Here is an 18,780-nt window from a genome sequence, read left to right as displayed (position 1 = left end):
CTGGACGGTTTTCTAAGAAACTTCTGAATTCTATTATCTTTACAAATACAAGATGAGAAAATAATTTTTTCAATATTTTTTATTAATCTTTTTATAAAATGAAACGCCTATGATTAAGGATGGTGGTTATGGCTGGGTGGTCTGTGGGGTTGTGTGTTTTTGGGTTTTTCCTTTTTTTCTCTTTAACCTTACCTTTTGGGTTGAAACATTTTCAGATGTTGGAGGGCATCCTCATTAAAGGGTCCTTGTGCTTGCCTTCCGGGGCCGCAGTCCCTAGCAGGTGAACCGCTGCCTTACACGCGCGCGCGCATCTGTTGGATGCCGACTGCACCCTCCTCCCTCCCCAGCCTTCGCTCTTGGGTTGTTGTGCATACTTCCCTTTACTTTGCTAATTTCAATAGTTATGTTGGTTTTACTTGAATGATTCATGTTTAGGGGAGAAAAAAAAAACACCCTTAAATTTTTGTTTCAACTCCTCCTGCAAATAAAAACAATAAATGAAGTGGCAGATGTAACTGGACTCTGTTTGTTGCTTGCGTGAGTGACCCTGGGGTAATAGGTCCCATAGAAGTTCTGTATACCATAATCTTCCGTCTCTGGGAAGAAATACCTCTTGTTCTCAGTGGAGTCGTTGCATTCTGTGCTTTTGACACCTCCAAGAACCAAACCTAACTACCATGCCAGAAGCCAGGACTTTGGCTTCCTTCGTGCTGAGGCAGGGGTCAAGGCTGCAGTCAGCTGGCTCGGCCTTTGTATGTTTACCCACAAGGAAGAGGCCAGCCTAGCCCAGCTGCTAAACTGCGGGTGGACCCTAACCTTCAGACTCTTGCCAGCCCTTATTAAAAGTTGGTTATTGCTGCCTTTCCCCAAGGAAAATCTGCAGTAGTTATCAGCAATCCCACTAGGCCCCCAAATGAGTCAAAGCTTCATCAGTGGGGTTTGGAATATAGCCACCATAGCTTCAGAGACAGCCAGTATCTCATCTGCGGCCACTTTCCCAGGAATGGCCCCACCCTGGTATGTACCTCTTCCACCTTCCCCTGCAGCTAAGAACTTGCAAGCCAGAAGAAGAGGGTGGGCCAGGAAATGTATAAAAGACATAGAGTCTGGCCTAGGTTGGGAGACTTGGCTAAAGTAGAGCTTCTTGGGGAAGCTCAGCCCTAGGCTGAGACCCTGGACTCCTCCAAGAATTGGGGCCCAACCTGCTGAGCCAGGCCGCCCACTCCTACTACCTGGATCCTGACCTATGACTCGAGTCTCCGCCTCATCCACATCCAATCTAAGGCCTGGCGGCTTTGCCCGCCCTCCGAGCACCCAATACCCAGCTGACAGTCAGGCTGCGCAGGGCGCCCCAGAAGTCATGGGTATGTGTGTGGGGTTCGGGGTGGGTTCTTCTGCACGTCACTTAACGAAGGGCAAAGTCCACGGACGTCCCCACAGCCTTTCTTAGCCCGCTTCCTCCCGCAGAGGTCCTGGTCCTGGCCAGATACCGTGCGCAGACGGAGGACGAGCTGAGTCTGGCTCCGGGGGACGTGATCCGGCAGGTGTGCGCGGGGCCCGCTCGGGGCTGGCTGCTGGGGGAGTTGCGGGGCCGCCGCGGTCGCTTCCCCAAGCGCCTGGTGCAGGTGAGGCCTGGTGCGGGTATGGCCGCGCGGGGGAGCAGGAGCGGCCCTGGCCTCAGCCTCGGGCCTTGTACTGAGTGCCGCCCCTATGTGATTTTCCCAGGAGATTCCCGAGGCCCTGTGGGGCGTCACCGAGTCCAGACCGCGCTTTCCGCGCCGTCGTCGCGGTGAGTCGGGCGCTGGGCCGGTGGGTGGGGGCTCACTGCCCGCGTGGAGCGTGACGGCTGTGGGTGGGGCACCCGCGGCTATTTTGCAGCCCCCTGATTGGCTCGAAGTACAATGCTCCGCTCGAGGGCGGGGCCTGAAGCTACTAGAGTGAGTTCTGGGGTCCACCTCTTCCCCAGTGCTGCAGACGGGGCTCCCTGCTCAGAGCTGCTTCTCTGCTTGTCTGGCCTAGGCCACCCCATCAACTCTCGGGACCCCCAAAGATGGTGCAAAGTGATCTTCAACTACAGCCCAGAGCAGGCAGACGAGCTGATGCTTCGAACTGGGGAGATTTTGGAAGTGATAAAGGAGGTAAGGGGGTCCTGGGGGGGACTTGGGGAGAAGCCGGGGCGGCTGTTCACACAGAAGAGAGTGAAGTAAGGGTGGGGGCGATGGGAAGGGAGGCAACTGGGGAGGATGTAGTCCTTGGTAGAACCAAGGATGGACACCTCAGTTACTCTAGGGCAGAACCAGATGCTCCTGCATCCTTCCCCCTCCCCAGATTGAGGACGGCTGGTGGCTGGGAGAGCGGAACGGGCAATTGGGAGCCTTCCCATCCAACTTTGTGGAATTGCTGGACAGTGGGCCCCCAAGTGAGACCGTGACCCTGTGATCCCCTGGGACGAGACGCAGCAATCTTCAGTGATCTTCCCAGTGACCCTCCTGACCTCATGACCCCTTTGGCCCTATCCCTTGACCTAGCTAAATGAGCACCTCCCTAACACTGTCCATTGTTCCTCTGCAGGCCTTGGACATACAGACATGCAGCCAATTACCCCTAATTCACAGAGGCCTCCTAAGGTAAATTGAGTCGTGGCAGGCACAGCTAGCAAATTCTTAAAATGGCTTGAGACTCGTCTTATTCCCCACTTTCTCTGCCCCCATTAGTTGAGCAACTTGACCTATGACAGCCCTCCAGATTACCTGAGGACAGGTGAGCCCTCCCTCCCTCAGTACCAGGTCAATGTGGGAGGTGAACTGGCTAGGTTGTTGGAGGGAGTCACTGGCTGAGGAGGGAAGGGCTACACACTAGAGTGACCTTCTTTTAGTCTCCTGCCCTGAGACCTGCAGGGTCCTATTTGACTACCAACCTGAGGCCCCGGATGAGCTGGCACTGCAGAAGGGGGACCTGGTGAAAGTTCTGAGAAAGGTATGAGAGGATTAGGGAGTGTAGAAGAGTAAGGAGTGGGGCCCAGGCAAGGAGAACTTGAGCGATGCTCACACCCACACCCACACACCCCCCCCCCCTCCGGCTTGTTTCCCATCCAGACTACCGAGGATAAGGGCTGGTGGGAAGGAGAATGCCAAGGCAGAAGAGGAGTTTTCCCCGACAACTTTGTCATCCCACCGCCCCCAGTGAGTATGGAACCAGATGTGGGGAGGAGAGAGGAAAGACTATTTTTTTAAAAATCGGGAAACCGCACATGGTGTTACATGCCTTTAGTCCCAGCATTCAGGACACAGAGACCAGCAAATCCCTGAGTTTGAGGCCAGCCTGGTCTATAGAGCAAGTTCAGGAGAACCAGAGTTACATAGAGAAACCCTGTCTCAGAAGAGTAGGAAAAAGAAAAATCGGGGATCATGGATTTGCTGGGACACAAAAATACTCTCAAAACATCTAGGGATAGGCTGAGGAGATATGGCTCCGGGTTAAGGTGCTTCTTCAGACAGGGCCCCAGAGCCCATAAAAATGACAAATGGGTGTGGCAGCTCCTCTGTGTCTCTGGGCAAAACAGACCATACCAGTGAGCTATGTTTGATTGGGAGAGTGGTAGAAAATGGGGTGTGGTGGCCTTTAATCCCAGCACTCAGGAGGCAGAGGCAGGTGAATCTCTGAGTTCAAGATCAACCTAGTCTACAGAGAGTACCAGGACTTCCAGGGCTACACAGAGAAACCATGTCATGAAAAACCAAAAAAAAAAAAAAAAGAAGGAAAGAAAGAAAAGAAAAGAAAAGAAAAAAGAATTAGAAGAGGGATCAAAAAAGATTTCCTATTATCAACCTCCTGTTTACATGAGTATACCCATTTTATGTACACACACACACCACACACACCACACACACACACACACACACACACACACACACACACCGAAACAGCAGGGGTTATGGAACTCCTTGAACCCAGCTATAGGGTCACCCCTAAGATGAGACTGGACTTAGAACTGTTGGCACTTGTCCTTGGAGTCTAATATTTCTTTTTTTGTCTAGATCAGGAAGCTGATCCCTCGGAAAATTATATCTCGGGAATCAGGTGGGTACCTGGGAGCATGGGGTGGAGGGGCTGTTCTATGGGCGATCTATCGTTTCTAGTTGAACATAAACACTTGTAGTCCCCCAATGGTCCAATACACCATAGGACCTTCCCCCCCTGGAGGAGGGAAGGATCAAGGCCCTTGTAAGAACTGTGTGAGTCCTGTGTGAGTCAGATCATGTTCATATGCTATAGGGCTCTTGGGGTTGTGACTGTCGCAGAGTCCCTGGGGGTATGCCTGGTGGTAGTGGTGACAATAAGGATCAAACCCAGAGCTTTACACAAAGAAGGCAATTGCTCTACCACTGAGCCATACTGTAGCTCTAGATCTAAACTTCGAAGTCCCTAAGGATAAATTCTGGGGTGAAGAGATGGCTCGGTGAGGAAGCTGCTTGCTGTTGTTAGATTATTTAAAAGGCAGCTGTAGAAAGACAGAAGGTAGAGAAAAAGAGATTATGCAGGACCACAGGGCTTATTTCATCATTTATTTTTAATTTTATGTGCATTGGTGGTTTTGACTGTATGTATGTCTGTATAAGGGTGTTGGGTCCCCTGGAACAGGATTTACAGACAGTTGTGAGCTGCCTTGTAGGTGCTAAGAATTGAACCCGGGTCCTCTGGATCTGTGCTCTTAAACAGTGAGCCATTTCTCCAGCCCCCAGGACCATGTTTATCCACAGCAAGGGTCTTTGTTGGAGGGGGTACTCTGGGTCCACTGAAGAGGGGTGTCCTCTGGTCTCGCAACACCAGGGGAATCTTAACTTGCTCATCACGGATTGGGCAACTGCCAGTTGGCATTTCTGAAGAGACTCGGAAAACGATTCTCAGGGAGCCAGAAGCAGACCAGTTGGTTACAGAGTGGGACTGAGAGATTTTCTGGGACTGTTGAGGATGGGAAGAGCTGAGGTGGGAGAGACAGAGCACTTCTCAGAGAGGAAGTGGGCATGGAATGGATTCAGAGTTGGGGGGGGGGGAGCTGGTCCCATCGCCAGGACTGCTGCATCCAAATGGGCTCTCACCAGTAGCAGGGAGCTTCCCAGCCTCAGGGAAAGGGAACAAGAGAAAACTGGAAAGAACTGTATCTGCTGGCCTGAGGGGAAGGGATGAAGGTCCCTTTTAGCCAGGGTTTCTGCACAGCTTTTTAGATGCTGGGTTTTTGTTGTTGTTGTTGTTGTTTGTTTTTGTTTTTGTTTTCAGCTGTGTTGGGAACAAACGAAGCTGTTACAGAGAGCTCTTTGGGGAGTTCACATAGAAGTTTGAGCATAGGGTGAAAGCCACTGAGTAAAAGCATGGGATGAGAAGAAGGAGGAATTCAAAGGGAGTGGTGAAGGAGGGGAGAAGTCAGAAGCCCACACACAGGAGGAGGCTTGTGCTTGGGTTTTTCCTGGTCCCTGTCTCTGGGCTCCATCTTATACCCGCTAGGGTTTGCTGGTGTGGACGCAGCATCCTTGCGGGAAGAGGGCTGAGATGTCTTCCTGTAGCAGCCAGGGAGCTGAGGCTGAGCAGAACACCCATTAAGGCTCTTTGCAGAGATGTTGCTCTGTTAACTGATGTCTACAAGGCTGTCCAGCTGTTTTAGTTCTAGGCCCCAAAACCATGTCCAGCCCCGGTTTAGAGGTCACCCAAATGACATACAGGAGTCTGGGAGCCTCCCTCTGTTACTGCTTCAAGGCTGACAGAAGGGTGAACAGCAGTTAGATTGTCTCAGAAGAGGGTTCATCCAAGGGGTCGTGGTAAAACGTACTAGTTGGCAAAGATCTAGAACACGGGGGTAGTAACTGTACAACTTTGTGGGGAACATTAAGAGACAGTTACATGGACAGAAGCTTTTTTTGTAGACTTGTCTATTTTTATTTTATGTGTATGACTGTCTTACCTCATGTATGTCTGGGTCACCTATGTACCTGGTCCCTTTGGTGGCCAAAAAGGGCACTGGATCCACTGGAACTGGAGCTATAGATAGCTTAAGACAGCATGTTGGTGCTGGGACCCAAGCCTAAGTCCTCTGCAAGAACACTATGTGATGTTTCCATCGGTATGAACATGAGCTACATGCAACTGTACAACCAGCTGGACCATGTATCAGACAGAGCTCTCATAAGGCCACTATAGTTAGTTGGCTGTTTGTTCTGTCGGACTCCTGGATAAAGGACAAGCGCCTAGAAACTTTGTAAAAGATGTCAAAGTCCACATCCAAGGACTCTGAACAGAGTATCCACTTGATATTCTTTGCTTCCACATATAATAAACTTTGTATATTTATCTCAAATAATAGCAATACAAAGCTGTTGTGTAATAAGCAAAACCAAAGTATATCAAGTAAAATACAATTCTTGGATAGAAAAAATTGATAAGGTAAGATTTTATAAGTTGGGACGATGACCCTAAATGGCCATATCTAGTATTTGAAAACCTGACTCTGTACTTAGTTTTACACCAAATGTATGTCTGTGTGACACATGCATGCAGTGCCCACAGAGGCCATAAGAGGGCATCAGAGCCCCTGCTACTGTAGTTACAATGGTTGTGAACCACTAGGTGCATGTTAGAAACTGTACAAGGTCCTCTGGAAGAACAGCCAGTGCTCTTGACCAGTGTCCTAGCTCCCCAGCCCTGAGCGTTCAGCCTTGCACCTGATCATAGCCAGAAAACATAGAAGTGATAGAATGTTCAACTTTTTTTTTCCTCTGGAGACAAGGTTTCTTTATGTAGCCCTGGCTGTCCTGGAACTCAATTTGTAGACTAGGCTGGCCTCAAACTCACAGAGATCCAACCTCTGCCTCCCAAGTGCTGGGATTAAAGGTGCGTGCCATCACCACCTGGCTAAGAGGATCTTTGCGCATGCTCAACAAGTGCTCTGACCAGAGCTACATCCCTAGTCTTTGAATCTTTGAGACAGGGTCTCACATAGGCCAGGCTAGCCTTGAACTCATGGTCCTCCTGCCCTCCCCCAACAGTGCCTGGAGATCTTAGATTCCCCACAATCTCCCCTGTCCTTGTTAATGTCTTCATTCGAACCACACAGGCAGATGGGAGGGCATCTTGTGGTTTTGCTTTGTGTTCCTTTGGAGAAAGTTTTCCACGTGTTTTCCGGCTCTGTCCAGTTGGACTATGTTCTTTACTGCTGAGTTACAGGAGCTCTTTATGTTCTAGGTGAGGCGGTAGCTGGAGCTATAGCCATGTGATAGAGCCCTTGCCTGGCAAGCACGAGGCAGGCCTTAGCTTCAACCTCCAGAACACCAAAGATGATGATGGTGGTGATAATGGTGATGATGGTGATGATGTGATGGTGACTGTGATAAATACATCTATCCTCGTGTAAAACGTTTTCCTAGCCAGTGAAATGTCTTTTCATTTTATTGTCATTCTTCTTCTGAGACTGGGCCTCACTGTGTAGCCCTGGCTGTCCTGGAACTTGCTCTGTAGAACCAGGCTGGCCTCGAATTCACAGAGATCCTCCTGCCTCTGTCTCCCAGCATGCTGGGCTGGTATCTTGTCTGCCTGTGTATCTGCGCAGCACATGCATGCAGTACCTCTGGAGACCACAAGAGGGCGTGTGGTTTCCCCTGGAACTGGAGTTACAGGAGATTGTGAGCCACCATGGAGATGTTGGGAATTGAAGCCTTGGCCTCTGGCAGAGCTGCTGGTGCCCATAACTGCTGATCCATCTCTCCAGCCCCCAGTCATCCTTTGTTAAAGTTGTCCTCTGATGCATAGTTTTGTGTTCCGGTGAAGTGTGCCATATATCTACTCTTGTGTTGGTTGTGTTTGGGGCGTCACATGAGCAGCTGTCTTCGCTGCTGTGAAGTTGCTGTTTCTCACGCCCCGCCCCACCCCTCCCCCTTGCACTGCATATCCATTCTGTGGACCAAGCCAGGGGAAGGGATGCACTCTAGGAAGGAACATTATCAAGCACAGACTTCTCCAGTTACGCCCTGGATAGTGTCTGGAACACGGATATGTTCTCTTTGTCTTTTCCTCTTAGCTGCCTCTCTGGGAGAGGACTTAGGTACTACTTCACTGAGAATATTGGTTGGATTGTCTGCCATCTTCCCCCTCCCTGCCCCCACTCCTGTCCCCCCAGCCTTCCCGCTCCTTGACTTCTCTTTTAGTAATTCTCTCTCTAGCTTCTAGCTGTGTTTACTCTGCTGTTTAATGCGTATGATGTGTGCATAAATCTGTCTATACACAAGCTGGTCATGGGCTTGCACTGTGTATTTTTCCAGGAATGCTGTCTTCTGTAGTCCGTCTTTTTGTTTGCTTTGCTTTGCTGACTCTTCCTGACAGCCCCTTTGTCACTTGTACATACTTTACCTGATGATTTATTTCAGTGTGTGTTGAGCTGGGCCTGCGGACTCTGCTTACGGTGGACTGCCTTTGTGTGTGTCTGTGTGTGTGTGTGTGTGTGTGTGTGTGCCTCTGTGTGCATGTGTGCCTCTGCTCATGGAGAGCTGCCTCTGTGTGTGCGCCTCTGCTCACGGTGGGCTGCCTCTGTGTGTGCTCTGCTCTGTGTGTGTGTATGCCTCTGCTCACGGTGGGCTGCCTCTGTGTGTGTGCTCTGCTCTGTGTGTGTGTGCGTGCTTCTGCTCTGTGTGTGCCTTTGTGTGTGTGTGCACCTCTGCTCACGGTGGGCTGCCTCTGTGTGTGTGCCTCTGCTCATGGTGGGCTGCCTCGGTGTATGTGCACCTCTGTGTGTGTGTTTCCTTCCTTTATGGGCTTATGACTTCATCTTAGCTGTGGGAACCTTGCAGGCCTTAGGAAAGAAAGACTTCCAGTGAGTAGGATTTGATTTCGTTTCTGCCAGCAGCCAGAGGACACCAACTCCCCCCAGCCACCTGGCTATCTCAAGGAAAGGTGACATGAGGTGACTAAGCTTGCAGCCTGTGTTGTTAAGCCAAGGGAACAGAGCCCGGGACCCTGCCCCACATCACTGGCCCCAAGCTCAGAAGCCAGAGCAGTGTTACCCATTTCCTACCTGTGCCGGGTCTTCATTGTTCATTGACATAGAAAGACCCAGTGCATTGTGGATAATGCTGTTCCTAGGCATGGGAGCCCGGAACAGCATAAGAACACAGAGCTGGCTGACAGCAAGAAGCATCTCTGTGTTTATTTTCTCTCTGCTCTTGTCTGCGGATTGATGTTTCCTGCTTTAACTTCCTTGCAGTAATAAACTGTAACCTGGAATGGGAAATTGAACAAGCCCTTCCCCCGTGTTTGTGTTCTTTATCAAGGCATTTATCACAGTGACAGAAACGAAAGCAGGATGCCACTTTCTGACCTTAGTTCTCTATTTATGGACTTTTTTTTTTTTTTTTCCATGACAGGGTCTCAATATAGCTCTGGCTGTCCTGGGACTTGCTCTGTAGACCAGGGTGGCCTCGAACTCAGAGATCCACCTGCCCCTGCCTCCCAAGTGCTGGAGTTAAAGGTGCCCCGCTCTATCTGTGCATGTCTACTGTCTCTTTTTCAATTACTTCAGTGATTTTATGTATGCAAGTGTTTTATTTGCGTGTATATTTCTGCACCGTGTTTGTGTCTGGTGCATGAGGCCAGAAGAGGGTGCTGGGAATCAAACCCAGGTCCTCTGGAAGAGCAGCCAGAGCTCTTAACTCCTGAGCCATCTCTCCGGCCCCTCTCCTAGCCTCTTTTCCTCTTTTAGGAAAACCATCCTAAGGAGTATGTGATTGCTATCTAGTGGGAGGGCCCTTAGCCAAATAATAAGCAGCAGCATTCAGGGTTAACTATATGGAGTTCTGCATGGCAGGCAGCTGGACACATAGGTGTTGAGTCACTCAGGCCTCAGCACACCGCTGTGTACTGCACAGTGCATGCTGCCCTCCAGGTCTCGCAGATGAGAGCACGGTGGTACAGGGTTCACCTGCCTGAGTTATGCCACTAGCAAGAAGCTGGCGATCAGAGCCTGTACTTACCAGAGCATGCGGTCAGTGGACTTATGTCAGTGTGTGTGCATGCGTTGGAATGACTTTGTCTGTGGATGCCACTGTGTATGTGGCTGCCTTCAGAGCTCCTGCCAATGTCATTGTCACCTTTATGTGGCCTGCTGTGACCATTGTGTTTGGGATTTTTTTGAATACTTATTTTGAGACAAGGTGTTATAGCATAGCCAGGCTGGCCTTGAACTCCCAACATTCTAACTAGCTCTACCTCCAGGGGCTGAGGTTACCAGCACCCGGATCACCTAAGACTGTACAATGTAGGGCTGGTGGCTTAACTAGGCTGATGGCCTTGGCTTTAATCTCTGTTTCTGACATGGCGGAAGGGGAGAAATGACTTCCCCGAGTTGTCCTCTACCCTCCTACACCTAGGCAAATAAATTCCCATGTATGCACATCAGAATACACACAGATATTTAGCACGTTACTTTAAAATTAAGAATTGCTGAGTGGTGGCACACACTTTTAATCCCAGCACTCAGGAGGCAGAGGCAGATGGATCTCTTGTGAGTTTGAGGGCCAGCCTGGTCTACAGAGTGAGTTCCAGGACAGCCAGGTCTTCACAGAGAAACCTTGTCTTAAAAAGAAAAAGAAAAAAAAAAAGTCTGTTGCTGACTGTGGAGGTCACACCTGTAGTGGCTGCTACTTTAATAGGGGTCAGGAGGTCACCCGAGCCCTACCTGGGTAACTATGAGACCCTGTTTGATATCTATATCTCTGTGTGTATAGATATATAGTATGTGTGTATGTATATATGTATGTATATGTGGGTGTGGTATACACACCTTTAATCCCAGCACTTGAGAAGCATAAGAAGGTGGATCTCTGTGACTTTGAGGCCAGCCTCATCTACACAGTTATAGAACAGCCAGGGCTATGTAGAGACCCTCTCTGGAGAGTGTGGAAGCTAAAAAGCAACCACTCCTATACACATATGCGCATGCACGTGTGCACATACACATTTTCTTGGGTATCTCTTGTGTGATACTCGTACCCACAAAGCCTTGGATCACCCTAGAGTTAAGAGTGCTGGAGGTTAGGAGATGCCCCTCCCCTCAGGTCGGTGCTGGGAACTGAACTTGTGTCCTCTGCAAGAGCAATCTGTGGAGTTGAGTGGCAAACCCACAGTGGCTAGCAGCCATGTGGGTGCTGAGACTTGAACCCAAGTCCTCTAGAATTGTACCCTTATCCCCTGAGCCATCTACCTAGCTCTCTTGCTGAATTTTTTAGAAGCACAAGGATTGAGAAAGGTGAGTGACAGTTCTTGTCTTATCCTTGCAAAGTGGGACTTGAGAACAACAGAAATGGGGAAGGCTCGGGGCCAGGGTCTGGGAAGCTGGAGCCTGCACCTGGATGCTATGTTGCAGCTGCTGGTGGCTCTCCGGGAGGAACTTGGTTTCTGTTCTTGAGACTGAGTCTCTGTAATCCAGTCAGCCTTTGAAATGACTGGCGCGAGGGCAAGTGGACATGACTGAGGTCTCAGGGGCAATGTGACTGGGCATGGTTGGCTTGCTGATGATCAAACTCTTCCAGACTGGGTGAGACGGCCGTAGAGGCTGAAGTGAGGTCAGAAGGGGGGGATTCAGGCTGGGCGTGGTGCAGGCTTTACTCTCAAGGGGCACTCGGGAGGCAGAGGCAGGCGGATCTCTGAATATTTTGAGGCCACCCTGGTCTACATAGTGAGTTCCAGGACAGCAGAGCTACATTGTAAGACCCTGTCTTAGGGAAAAACAGCTTTGTTACAGATGGGGGGGGGGGGGATTGCTGGTGGACCATAAAGAAATAAGGACTAAACCAGGCGTGGTGGTGCACACCTTTAATCCCAGCGCTCAGGAGGCAGAGGCAGGCGGATTTCTGAGTTCGAGGCCAGCCTGGTCTACAGAGTGAGTTCCAGGATAGCCAGGGCTATACAGAGAAACCCTGTCTCNAAAAAGAAAAAAACCAAAAAAAAAAGAAAAAGAAAAAGAAAAAAAAAAAAAGAAAGAAAGAAAGAAGGACTAAACTTCAAACATCGAATCAAAGCCTGTCAGCATAGAGTGCTCTCTCCCACACACACAGCCTCTCCTGCTGCCTTGCTGTGTTCGTTCGGATGGGGTGCCTCGAAGTTCCCTAAAGGTGATCTCCCAAGTCACCTGTCGAGTCTTCTTTTTTTGTTTGTTTGTTTGTTTTTCGAGACAGGGTTTCCCTGTACAGCCCTGGCTGTCCTGGAACTCACTCTGTAGACCAGGCTGGCCTCGAACTCAGAAATCCGCCTGCCTCTGCCTCCCAAGTGCTGGGATTAAAGGTGTGCGCCTGGGGCTGGTGAGATGGCTCAGTGGGTAAGAGCACCCGACTGCTCTTCCAAAGGTCCTGAGTTCAAATCCCAGCAACCACATGGTGGCTCACAACCACCCGTAACAAGATCTGACGCCCTCTTCTGGAGTGTCTAAAGACAGCTACAGTGTACTTACATACATAAATAAATAAATAAAATATTAAAAAAAAAAAAAAAGGTGTGCGCCACCACGCCCGGCCCTGTCGAGTCTTCTGTGCACAGCACAAGGCACACCACACAGCCCAGGACTTGGGCAGAGGGACACTAGTCATCTTTCTCTCCCCAGCTCCTAGTAAGGAAACAAAGAAACTGATACCTAAATCATCTCTACCCACTGTGAAGAAGCTGGCAACAGCGGCCTCTGCACCAGGCAGAGCCAAGTAAGGAGGGCGGGGCGTTGGGGCTGGAGGAGAGGCAGAGACACTCCTCCTGCCCGGTTCATGTGTTGCCCATGTGTTCCAGGACACTTTCAACACCCAGTGGAGACAGCCAGAAACGCCCCTCCCGGAACTCTGGTAAGGGCTTCCTATGAGTGGAAGGTTGGGTGGCTGTGTTGAGGGATAGAGATGAGCGTGGGTACCCGAATCTCTTCTCTCACAGGCTTCAATGGCAGCTGCATCAATGGGGGGCCCAGGCAGCCTGGGAGAAAGGGATCCAGAACCCAGGCTCCCCAACAGCATTCTGCATCCAGTCAGGTGGGGGGCCAGCTACGCGGGAGCGGGCATTCCTGGGAGGAGATGGCTCCCACGGGTGTGTTGTGGAAGGGTAAAATACCCCAAGGGAACCAGGAAGCTCCTATGGGGTACCCAGCTTCCAACTGAGATGCCATCCCACCATCAACACAGGAAGATGAACAGAAAAGCGCAGGGAAGGGTCCCTCCAGGAGTAAAACCGCGGCTCCGGAGAAGACTCGTCTTCCAGATAAGGTCCTTGACCCAGAGAAGATCCCGGCTCCTGACAAAGTCTCCGTTCCAAAGAAAGCCCACGATTCTGACAAAAGCCCTGCTACGGAGGATACCACTCTGGACAAGGCTGGCACTCCTGAGAGCATCCTCTCTGGGAATGAGCCGGCGAAGGATGAAGCCCTTGACCTGAAGATGGCCCTCCACGAGGACACTGCCCCTGCATTAGTAAAGATCTTGACTCCAGAGCACATGACTTTTAAAAATCAGGGCCAGCACGTGCCTCAGGGAGAATCCACACAGAGGCCTGCATCCTCAAATGACACCCAGGTGCCAGGAGAGTACTCCCCACGGCCTGACTCCTCAGAGAGGTCCTGCTGTCACCTGAGACAGACAAACGGCTCCTTCCCAACCCAGTCCAAGGCTGAGGATGGGTCTGCCATGGAGGAAGCCAAAGATGAGAGGACCCTAAACAAGGCACTCCCCAAAAAGCTGCCTTCTGAAGGGGCGGGTCCCCAAAAGCACGTGCTTCCCCAAGAGTCAACCCCCTCCAATCCGCAAGTGCCACACACTATGGAGCAGATGCCAGGCCCAGGAGAAGCCCCCACCCTTCACCCCTCGGCCCCACTAACCTCTCCCCAAAGCAAGAACGACAGCATGGATGTGTTGGAATCGTTAAAGGAAGAGGTGAGGTCGCTACGGAGCCGGCTGGAGCTTCTGGAGTTGAAGCTGGAGTAAGTGGGCAGGAATGCGGGGCGGGGCGGAGGAGGGAGGGAAGGGTCTGGCGTTTCACCTGAACCCCCTGTACACAGACAGAAGATGGGGGATGTCTGGGAGGAGCTGAAGACTGAGAAGCTCCTGTCACCAGAGGTGGGTGGAATGGGGACGCAGGAGGGCAGAGGGAAGTAGCTGGGGGCTCTGGTCCATGATGACCCTCTCTCCCAACCAGGTTCAGATGATGCAGAGGAACCAGAAATCCTTCAAACACGCACAGACACAGACAGAAACACAGACGGAATGAGAGCAGGTTCAGGCCGAACCTCAACCCGACCACCTGGAGGGACATCTATCCTGCTTGGGCCACCCCGGTCCTTGCACACAACTTTGAGAAACTCCATGGAAGTAAAAAAAAAAACCCTGAACTCAGACCAGCCTGGTCCTTGTGGGGCAGGGCCAGCCAGCACCCCGCCTTCTGCATTCCTGGCAGTCTCTCTTGGGCACATCTGGCCAACATGTGGCTCCCATTACCATTCTCGAGGCCTGTGCAAGGCTATTTTTATCCACCGGATGGTTGGGGGCGGGGGTAGTCTCCTTCGGAGGCCGGCCCTATGCTAGAGGCAGGGTGGAGGGGCCTGGACTCTGGGCTGGATTCAGGGACCCAGCTGTGTGCTAAAGGGGTGGAGCCAGCCGTCTCTGGGCCCAGCTCCTCCCAATTAGCCTCTGCGCAAAGGGACTCCTGTGCCCACTCACTTGGAATGATTTTTAGCCTAGAAGCATCTCCCTGTCACTAAGTCTAATAGAATGTGCATCAAAGTTGGAGCCTTAGGCCTCCCTGTGATTGCAACGATGACATCCCAGGGCAGGTCATAGGGCAAGGGACTAGGTGACATTTTTGTCCAAACGCCTGCTAGTTCAGGCCGTGAGGAATGCACATAGTATCCGCCCTGTGTGCAAGAGGCGTGTCTGGGTCTGTTCCTTTGATCTGTGAAGTGAGCATAAGCGTGCACTAGGTGGACCCCCAGAGGGGTGCAACCCGCAAAAGGAATGAGTTACTCCCACAGCCCCGGGACTCCCCTGCAAGGCTGGAGCCTGGGGGCCTGCTGGAAGCAGTAGTAACCAGTGAGAGACTGAGTCGCAGAGACTACCTTTCATTGGTCATTATTATCGGGAGAAGGTGGGAGCTGGCATTCTTTTCCCACCCACACCTGCCCTATGAAGAGTGCTTAGCAGGCGGCGATCCGATGCCCAATAGCACCAAGGAGAGTTGGGGGCAGAGGCAGTGTGAAGGCCCTGAGGCAGTCCTATGTCCAGTACTCTGGTCCCACGCTGAGGGACCGGGTGTCAGTAATAGTGCATTCGTCCCAGCGTGGCCGTGGCTCCGGGCCCGAGCGTGCCGCTGCCCAGCAGGTCTGGCTGCCCAGTGCGCCAGATCTCCCGCAGGATTCGTTCCCGCTCCTCCAGCCGCTGTGCCCGCTCGAGCTCCTCTGCTGACGTGAAGACATTGACGCTAAGGGGCCCGTCGGGTTCTGTGGACAGCTCCTGGCCCTGCAGCGTGTCATCAGGACCCAGCCTCGTCATGGTGTCCTCATCCTCCTCCTCGTCCTCGTCTTCCGGCTCTAGGGTGCTGCTCCGAGGGTCCCGGCGCGGAGCAGGGGTCCGGGGCCGCGAGCGAGGCGCGCAGGAGATGCTGATGACCAGCAGGCATAGGGTCAGCAGCAGGCCGAAGCAGACGCCAAGCACGAAGTAGAGGCCGAAGCTCTCGGGATTAGCTAGGGAGCAGGAAGCGGAGGTCACAGGGGGCCCTGACAGGCTGGAGTCGTCCCATCTGGGAGAGATCCAGGGTCTAGCAAGGCTTGGGGCAAGGAACAGAAGGGCTGCAAGGACTGAGGGTGAGCAGCTGGGAGTGGAGGGCTGCCTGGGTTATGATGGATGGGCTCCGTGCCCCCAGGCCTGGCCCTCACCTCGGATGTGCGCATAGGCTGCCAGGCTGTTGCTGAGTAGCTCCATGTCCCTTCTCGGGGCATCCATGCTGCTGGGATGCAGCTTGCCTGTCAGCCTGCGAGGTCACCCAGGTCAGATCCTCCAGGGCCCAAGGCGCTCGCTCCTCGCGTAACTCCTCCACCCTGGGGTGTGTGGGGGGGAGCGGTTCGCCTCACTGGGTCGCAGATCTGGACTCTGCTAGTCCTTGTTCCCCCGCAGACGCCTCTCCATCCCCGGCTGCGACGGAGAGGGCGCACACGCTCCGCCCCCTCGTGGGGTCCCCAGGCGAGGCCCAGCGCACGGAAGGGCGAGGCGGTGCCTCGGGCTCCCCTTCCACCTCCCTCCTGCACCCCTCCACCCGCGGGGCCTCAGCCGGCCCGGCTCGCTCACCCGTCAGCGTCCCGCAGCCTCGTCCCCGCAGTGGCGTCTCCCCGGTGGCCGCATACACCCAGGCCGGGCCGCCCCGTCCGCCTTACCAGGTTCGCACGGCGGTGCGGCCGGACACCGCGACGGACCAGCCGGCGGAAAGTTTCCTCCGAGGAAAGAGGAGGGACGGGGCGGGGCGGGGCGGAGAGGCGGGAGGAAGAGCGCCTGGAGGAAGGGGAGAGGGGGCGGCCCCTGCTCCCCTACAGGAAGCCGCTGGGGAGGCCGCTCACAGGGGCCGCCCCCGCCAGTACTAACAACAACATTAGTTACTAAACATCCCCAAGGCCTGGGGCCCCTGGCGGCAGGTTACCTCCCCTTCCTCTCCCCGTAGACGTCCCTTCATTTAAGCCTGCCAACCGTGGAATGTGGCTACCATTAAATCTCCAATTTGCAAATGAAGTAAACCGAGTCAAAGATCTTGAAGACCTTTGCCACACGGTCAGGATTTGAACCCACAACGCTCTGACTCTAGCGCGCAGGCTCCAAACTACTTTCCTGTGCCTGGCTCCTCCTGGGATGGGGCGGGTTCAAACCCCTTCATCCTTCCAGCCCTTCTTAGACCCAGTAGAGGCAGCCGGCACCCCCGCGTCCTTATTGGTTTTCCTCGGAGAAAGGATCTCTCAGCCCCTCCTCCCAGTGCCCCTGGCTGAGTGCGTCCAGCTGCTGTGGTCACCCAAGGTTAATGATTGTCGGACTCGGCGGTGAGCCAGGTCCCAGCATATTGCAGACCCCAGCGGGCGCCTCGGCGCTAGGGAACAGCCTCGCTTGCTTTGCCCGCCGGACCTGCCCAGAGTCACACGTGTGCTCCCACCTGGGCTCAAGGCTTGGACAGAAGTGCGCTGGGGGGATCTGCAGCTGGCCTCTTTCTGCTTACTCTCCCGGCCAACCCCCTTCCCCTCCCTACGCTGGAGCTGGGGTGAGGGGGAGGCCTTCTTGGCGGGAATCTTGGGAAGGAGGAGGGAAAAGAATGGCCAGAGGAAATTGCAGGCATAGCTGTAGGCGCTGCCTGAAGCTTGGAGGCCATTAACCCCTTCCCTGTTCAAGCTGCAGACCCCGACTCCCCCAAACCCGCCTGGGTTCAAGTAGGGGTCAAGGGGAGATGGAGAAAGGACTAAGCTGGCTCAGACCTGGGTATTTTTTGTGACCGTTTAGTCTGCTCTGTAAGCATGCGTTGTACTTAACTATTTGCATATAATGCTGCCTCAGCATTTTAGGGGGGGATTAGCACAGCCCCACCCCCACCCCGCAGGAGATGTCTGTCTTCTCCCTCTTAAAAATGGAATTGCAGAGGTCAGAGGTTACAAGCCCTCGGGAGGCAGGCATCTTCAAGGGGCCATGAGGTGTCATGAAGGTAGTGGAATGCATTAATGTGATGGAGAACATATTGGGTAACTCACAGAGATGCCCCAGGTGAGAACTCAGTCCTTAGGAGAGGGCAGCCATACCAGGATCTCAGGGGAGCGTGTCTAAGGCAGGATCAAAGGGGAGGATGGGAGCATGAGGGGAGTTTCTGGCTTGCAGAAACAGAGCTAGCATGAGAGGTTCGAGGGGAAAGTAATTGGTTGGAGACCACACAGATTTTGCAGATCACTAAGGAGTTTGAATTTCATTGGAAGTGAATTGATAAACCCCTGGAGGCTTAAGTTAGGGAGTGTCATTACCCACGCCATGCATTGGAAAGACTCCTGAAACAGCTCAAGATAGGCTTGGCCATAGCAGGGCAAGAATGGAAGCAGAGGGCTGGTGAGATGGCTCAGCGGGTAAGATGCACCCAACTGCTCTTCCAAAGGTGCAGAGTTCAAATCCCAGCAACCACATGGTGGCTCACAACTATTCTTAACAAGATCTTACTCCCTCTTTTGGAGTGTCTGAAGACAGTTACAGTGTACTTACATATAATAAATAAAATAAATCTTTAAAAAAAAAAAAGAATGGAAGCAGAGAGAGCAGAGAACAGTGTTGCCAGATATTCAGGAAAGTAGTGGTCTGGTGTGGTGGTGATGGTGATGGTGGTGGTGGTGGTGGTGGTGGTGGAAGAGGAGGAGGAGGAGGAGGAGCTGGTGGTCTGAAGGGAGTTGCTGTGTGGACATAGTTTTGAGTGAAGATGATTTTAACCTTGATCTTGGACCTGTGCAACTGAGGAAAGCTTTGTCTTCGGGGCTGTTCCTGTGTAGTTTGTAATGTGGCTCCCATTTGACAGAGGAGGGCGAGGCTTAGTATTTTGCTTGTAGGCTCACAGAGGTACAAGTAGTAGGGCCCAGATTTGAACTTGTGTAGAGCCAGAGTCCCATAGAGGAGTTTGTCGTGAAAAAAACCACTCAGTGGGGCTGGTGAGATGGCTCAGTGGGTAAGAGCACCCGACTGCTCTTCCGAAGATCCGGAGTTCAAATCCCAGCAACCACAT

At 52.6% G+C, this 18,780-nt stretch overlaps 2 protein-coding genes across 7 annotated transcripts; one reads left to right on the top strand and one right to left on the bottom strand.

Moving 5' to 3' along the window:
- The first annotated feature begins 1,254 nt into the window (after nt 1-1,254).
- On the top strand, nt 1,255-14,396 carry Sh3d21 (SH3 domain containing 21). 5 transcript variants are annotated; one of them, XM_021200521.1, is made up of 16 exons: nt 1,255-1,364; nt 1,468-1,625; nt 1,726-1,789; nt 2,020-2,138; nt 2,329-2,419; nt 2,572-2,627; nt 2,715-2,760; nt 2,876-2,976; nt 3,096-3,182; nt 4,038-4,080; nt 12,635-12,728; nt 12,811-12,863; nt 12,949-13,043; nt 13,194-13,984; nt 14,063-14,120; nt 14,200-14,384. In XM_021200521.1, the coding sequence occupies exons 1-16, from the start codon at nt 1,361-1,363 to the stop codon at nt 14,269-14,271; spliced, it is 1,932 nt and encodes a 643-aa protein (XP_021056180.1). In that variant the 5' UTR covers nt 1,255-1,360; the 3' UTR covers nt 14,272-14,384. The 5 variants fall into 5 exon arrangements, with proteins under 5 accessions (XP_021056180.1, XP_029396283.1, XP_029396285.1 ...); XM_029540423.1 differs by having other exon boundaries at nt 1,321-1,364; nt 1,468-1,544; nt 14,200-14,393; XM_029540425.1 differs by having other exon boundaries at nt 1,321-1,364; nt 13,194-13,937.
- A 707-nt stretch (nt 14,397-15,103) lies between these two features.
- Eva1b (eva-1 homolog B) lies at nt 15,104-17,227 on the bottom strand. Of its 2 annotated transcripts, none has more exons than XM_021200759.1 (3): nt 16,341-17,227; nt 15,932-16,093; nt 15,104-15,739 (listed from the first exon to the last, which is right to left on the bottom strand). In XM_021200759.1, the coding sequence occupies exons 2-3, from the start codon at nt 15,996-15,998 to the stop codon at nt 15,312-15,314; spliced, it is 495 nt and encodes a 164-aa protein (XP_021056418.1). In that variant the 5' UTR covers nt 15,999-16,093; nt 16,341-17,227; the 3' UTR covers nt 15,104-15,311. The 2 variants fall into 2 exon arrangements, with proteins under 2 accessions (XP_021056418.1, XP_021056417.1); XM_021200758.2 differs by having other exon boundaries at nt 15,932-16,026; nt 16,341-16,963.
- Between the last annotated feature and the right edge of the window lie 1,553 nt (nt 17,228-18,780).

This window comes from Mus pahari, chromosome 6, assembly GCF_900095145.1.
Source record: "Mus pahari chromosome 6, PAHARI_EIJ_v1.1, whole genome shotgun sequence".
Lineage (NCBI taxonomy): Eukaryota > Metazoa > Chordata > Mammalia > Rodentia > Muridae > Mus > Mus pahari.
The sequence above is the reverse complement of the archived record's forward strand: the minus strand, read 5'-3'. Positions and strand labels throughout refer to the sequence as shown.

Bases quoted from the DNA above. Each gene is read 5' to 3' on its own strand.
- Sh3d21 (XM_021200521.1), top strand. The intron at 1,790-2,019 runs GTGAGTCGGGCG...TGTCTGGCCTAG, and splicing joins CTTTCCGCGCCGTCGTCGCG to GCCACCCCATCAACTCTCGG. The intron at 2,139-2,328 runs GTAAGGGGGTCC...CCCCCTCCCCAG, and splicing joins TTTTGGAAGTGATAAAGGAG to ATTGAGGACGGCTGGTGGCT.
- Eva1b (XM_021200759.1), bottom strand. From the start codon at position 15,998: ATGGATGCCCCGAGAAGGGACATGGAGCTACTCAGCAACAGCCTGGCA. The intron at 15,740-15,931 runs GTGAGGGCCAGG...CCTGCTCCCTAG, and splicing joins AGCCTATGCGCACATCCGAG to CTAATCCCGAGAGCTTCGGC.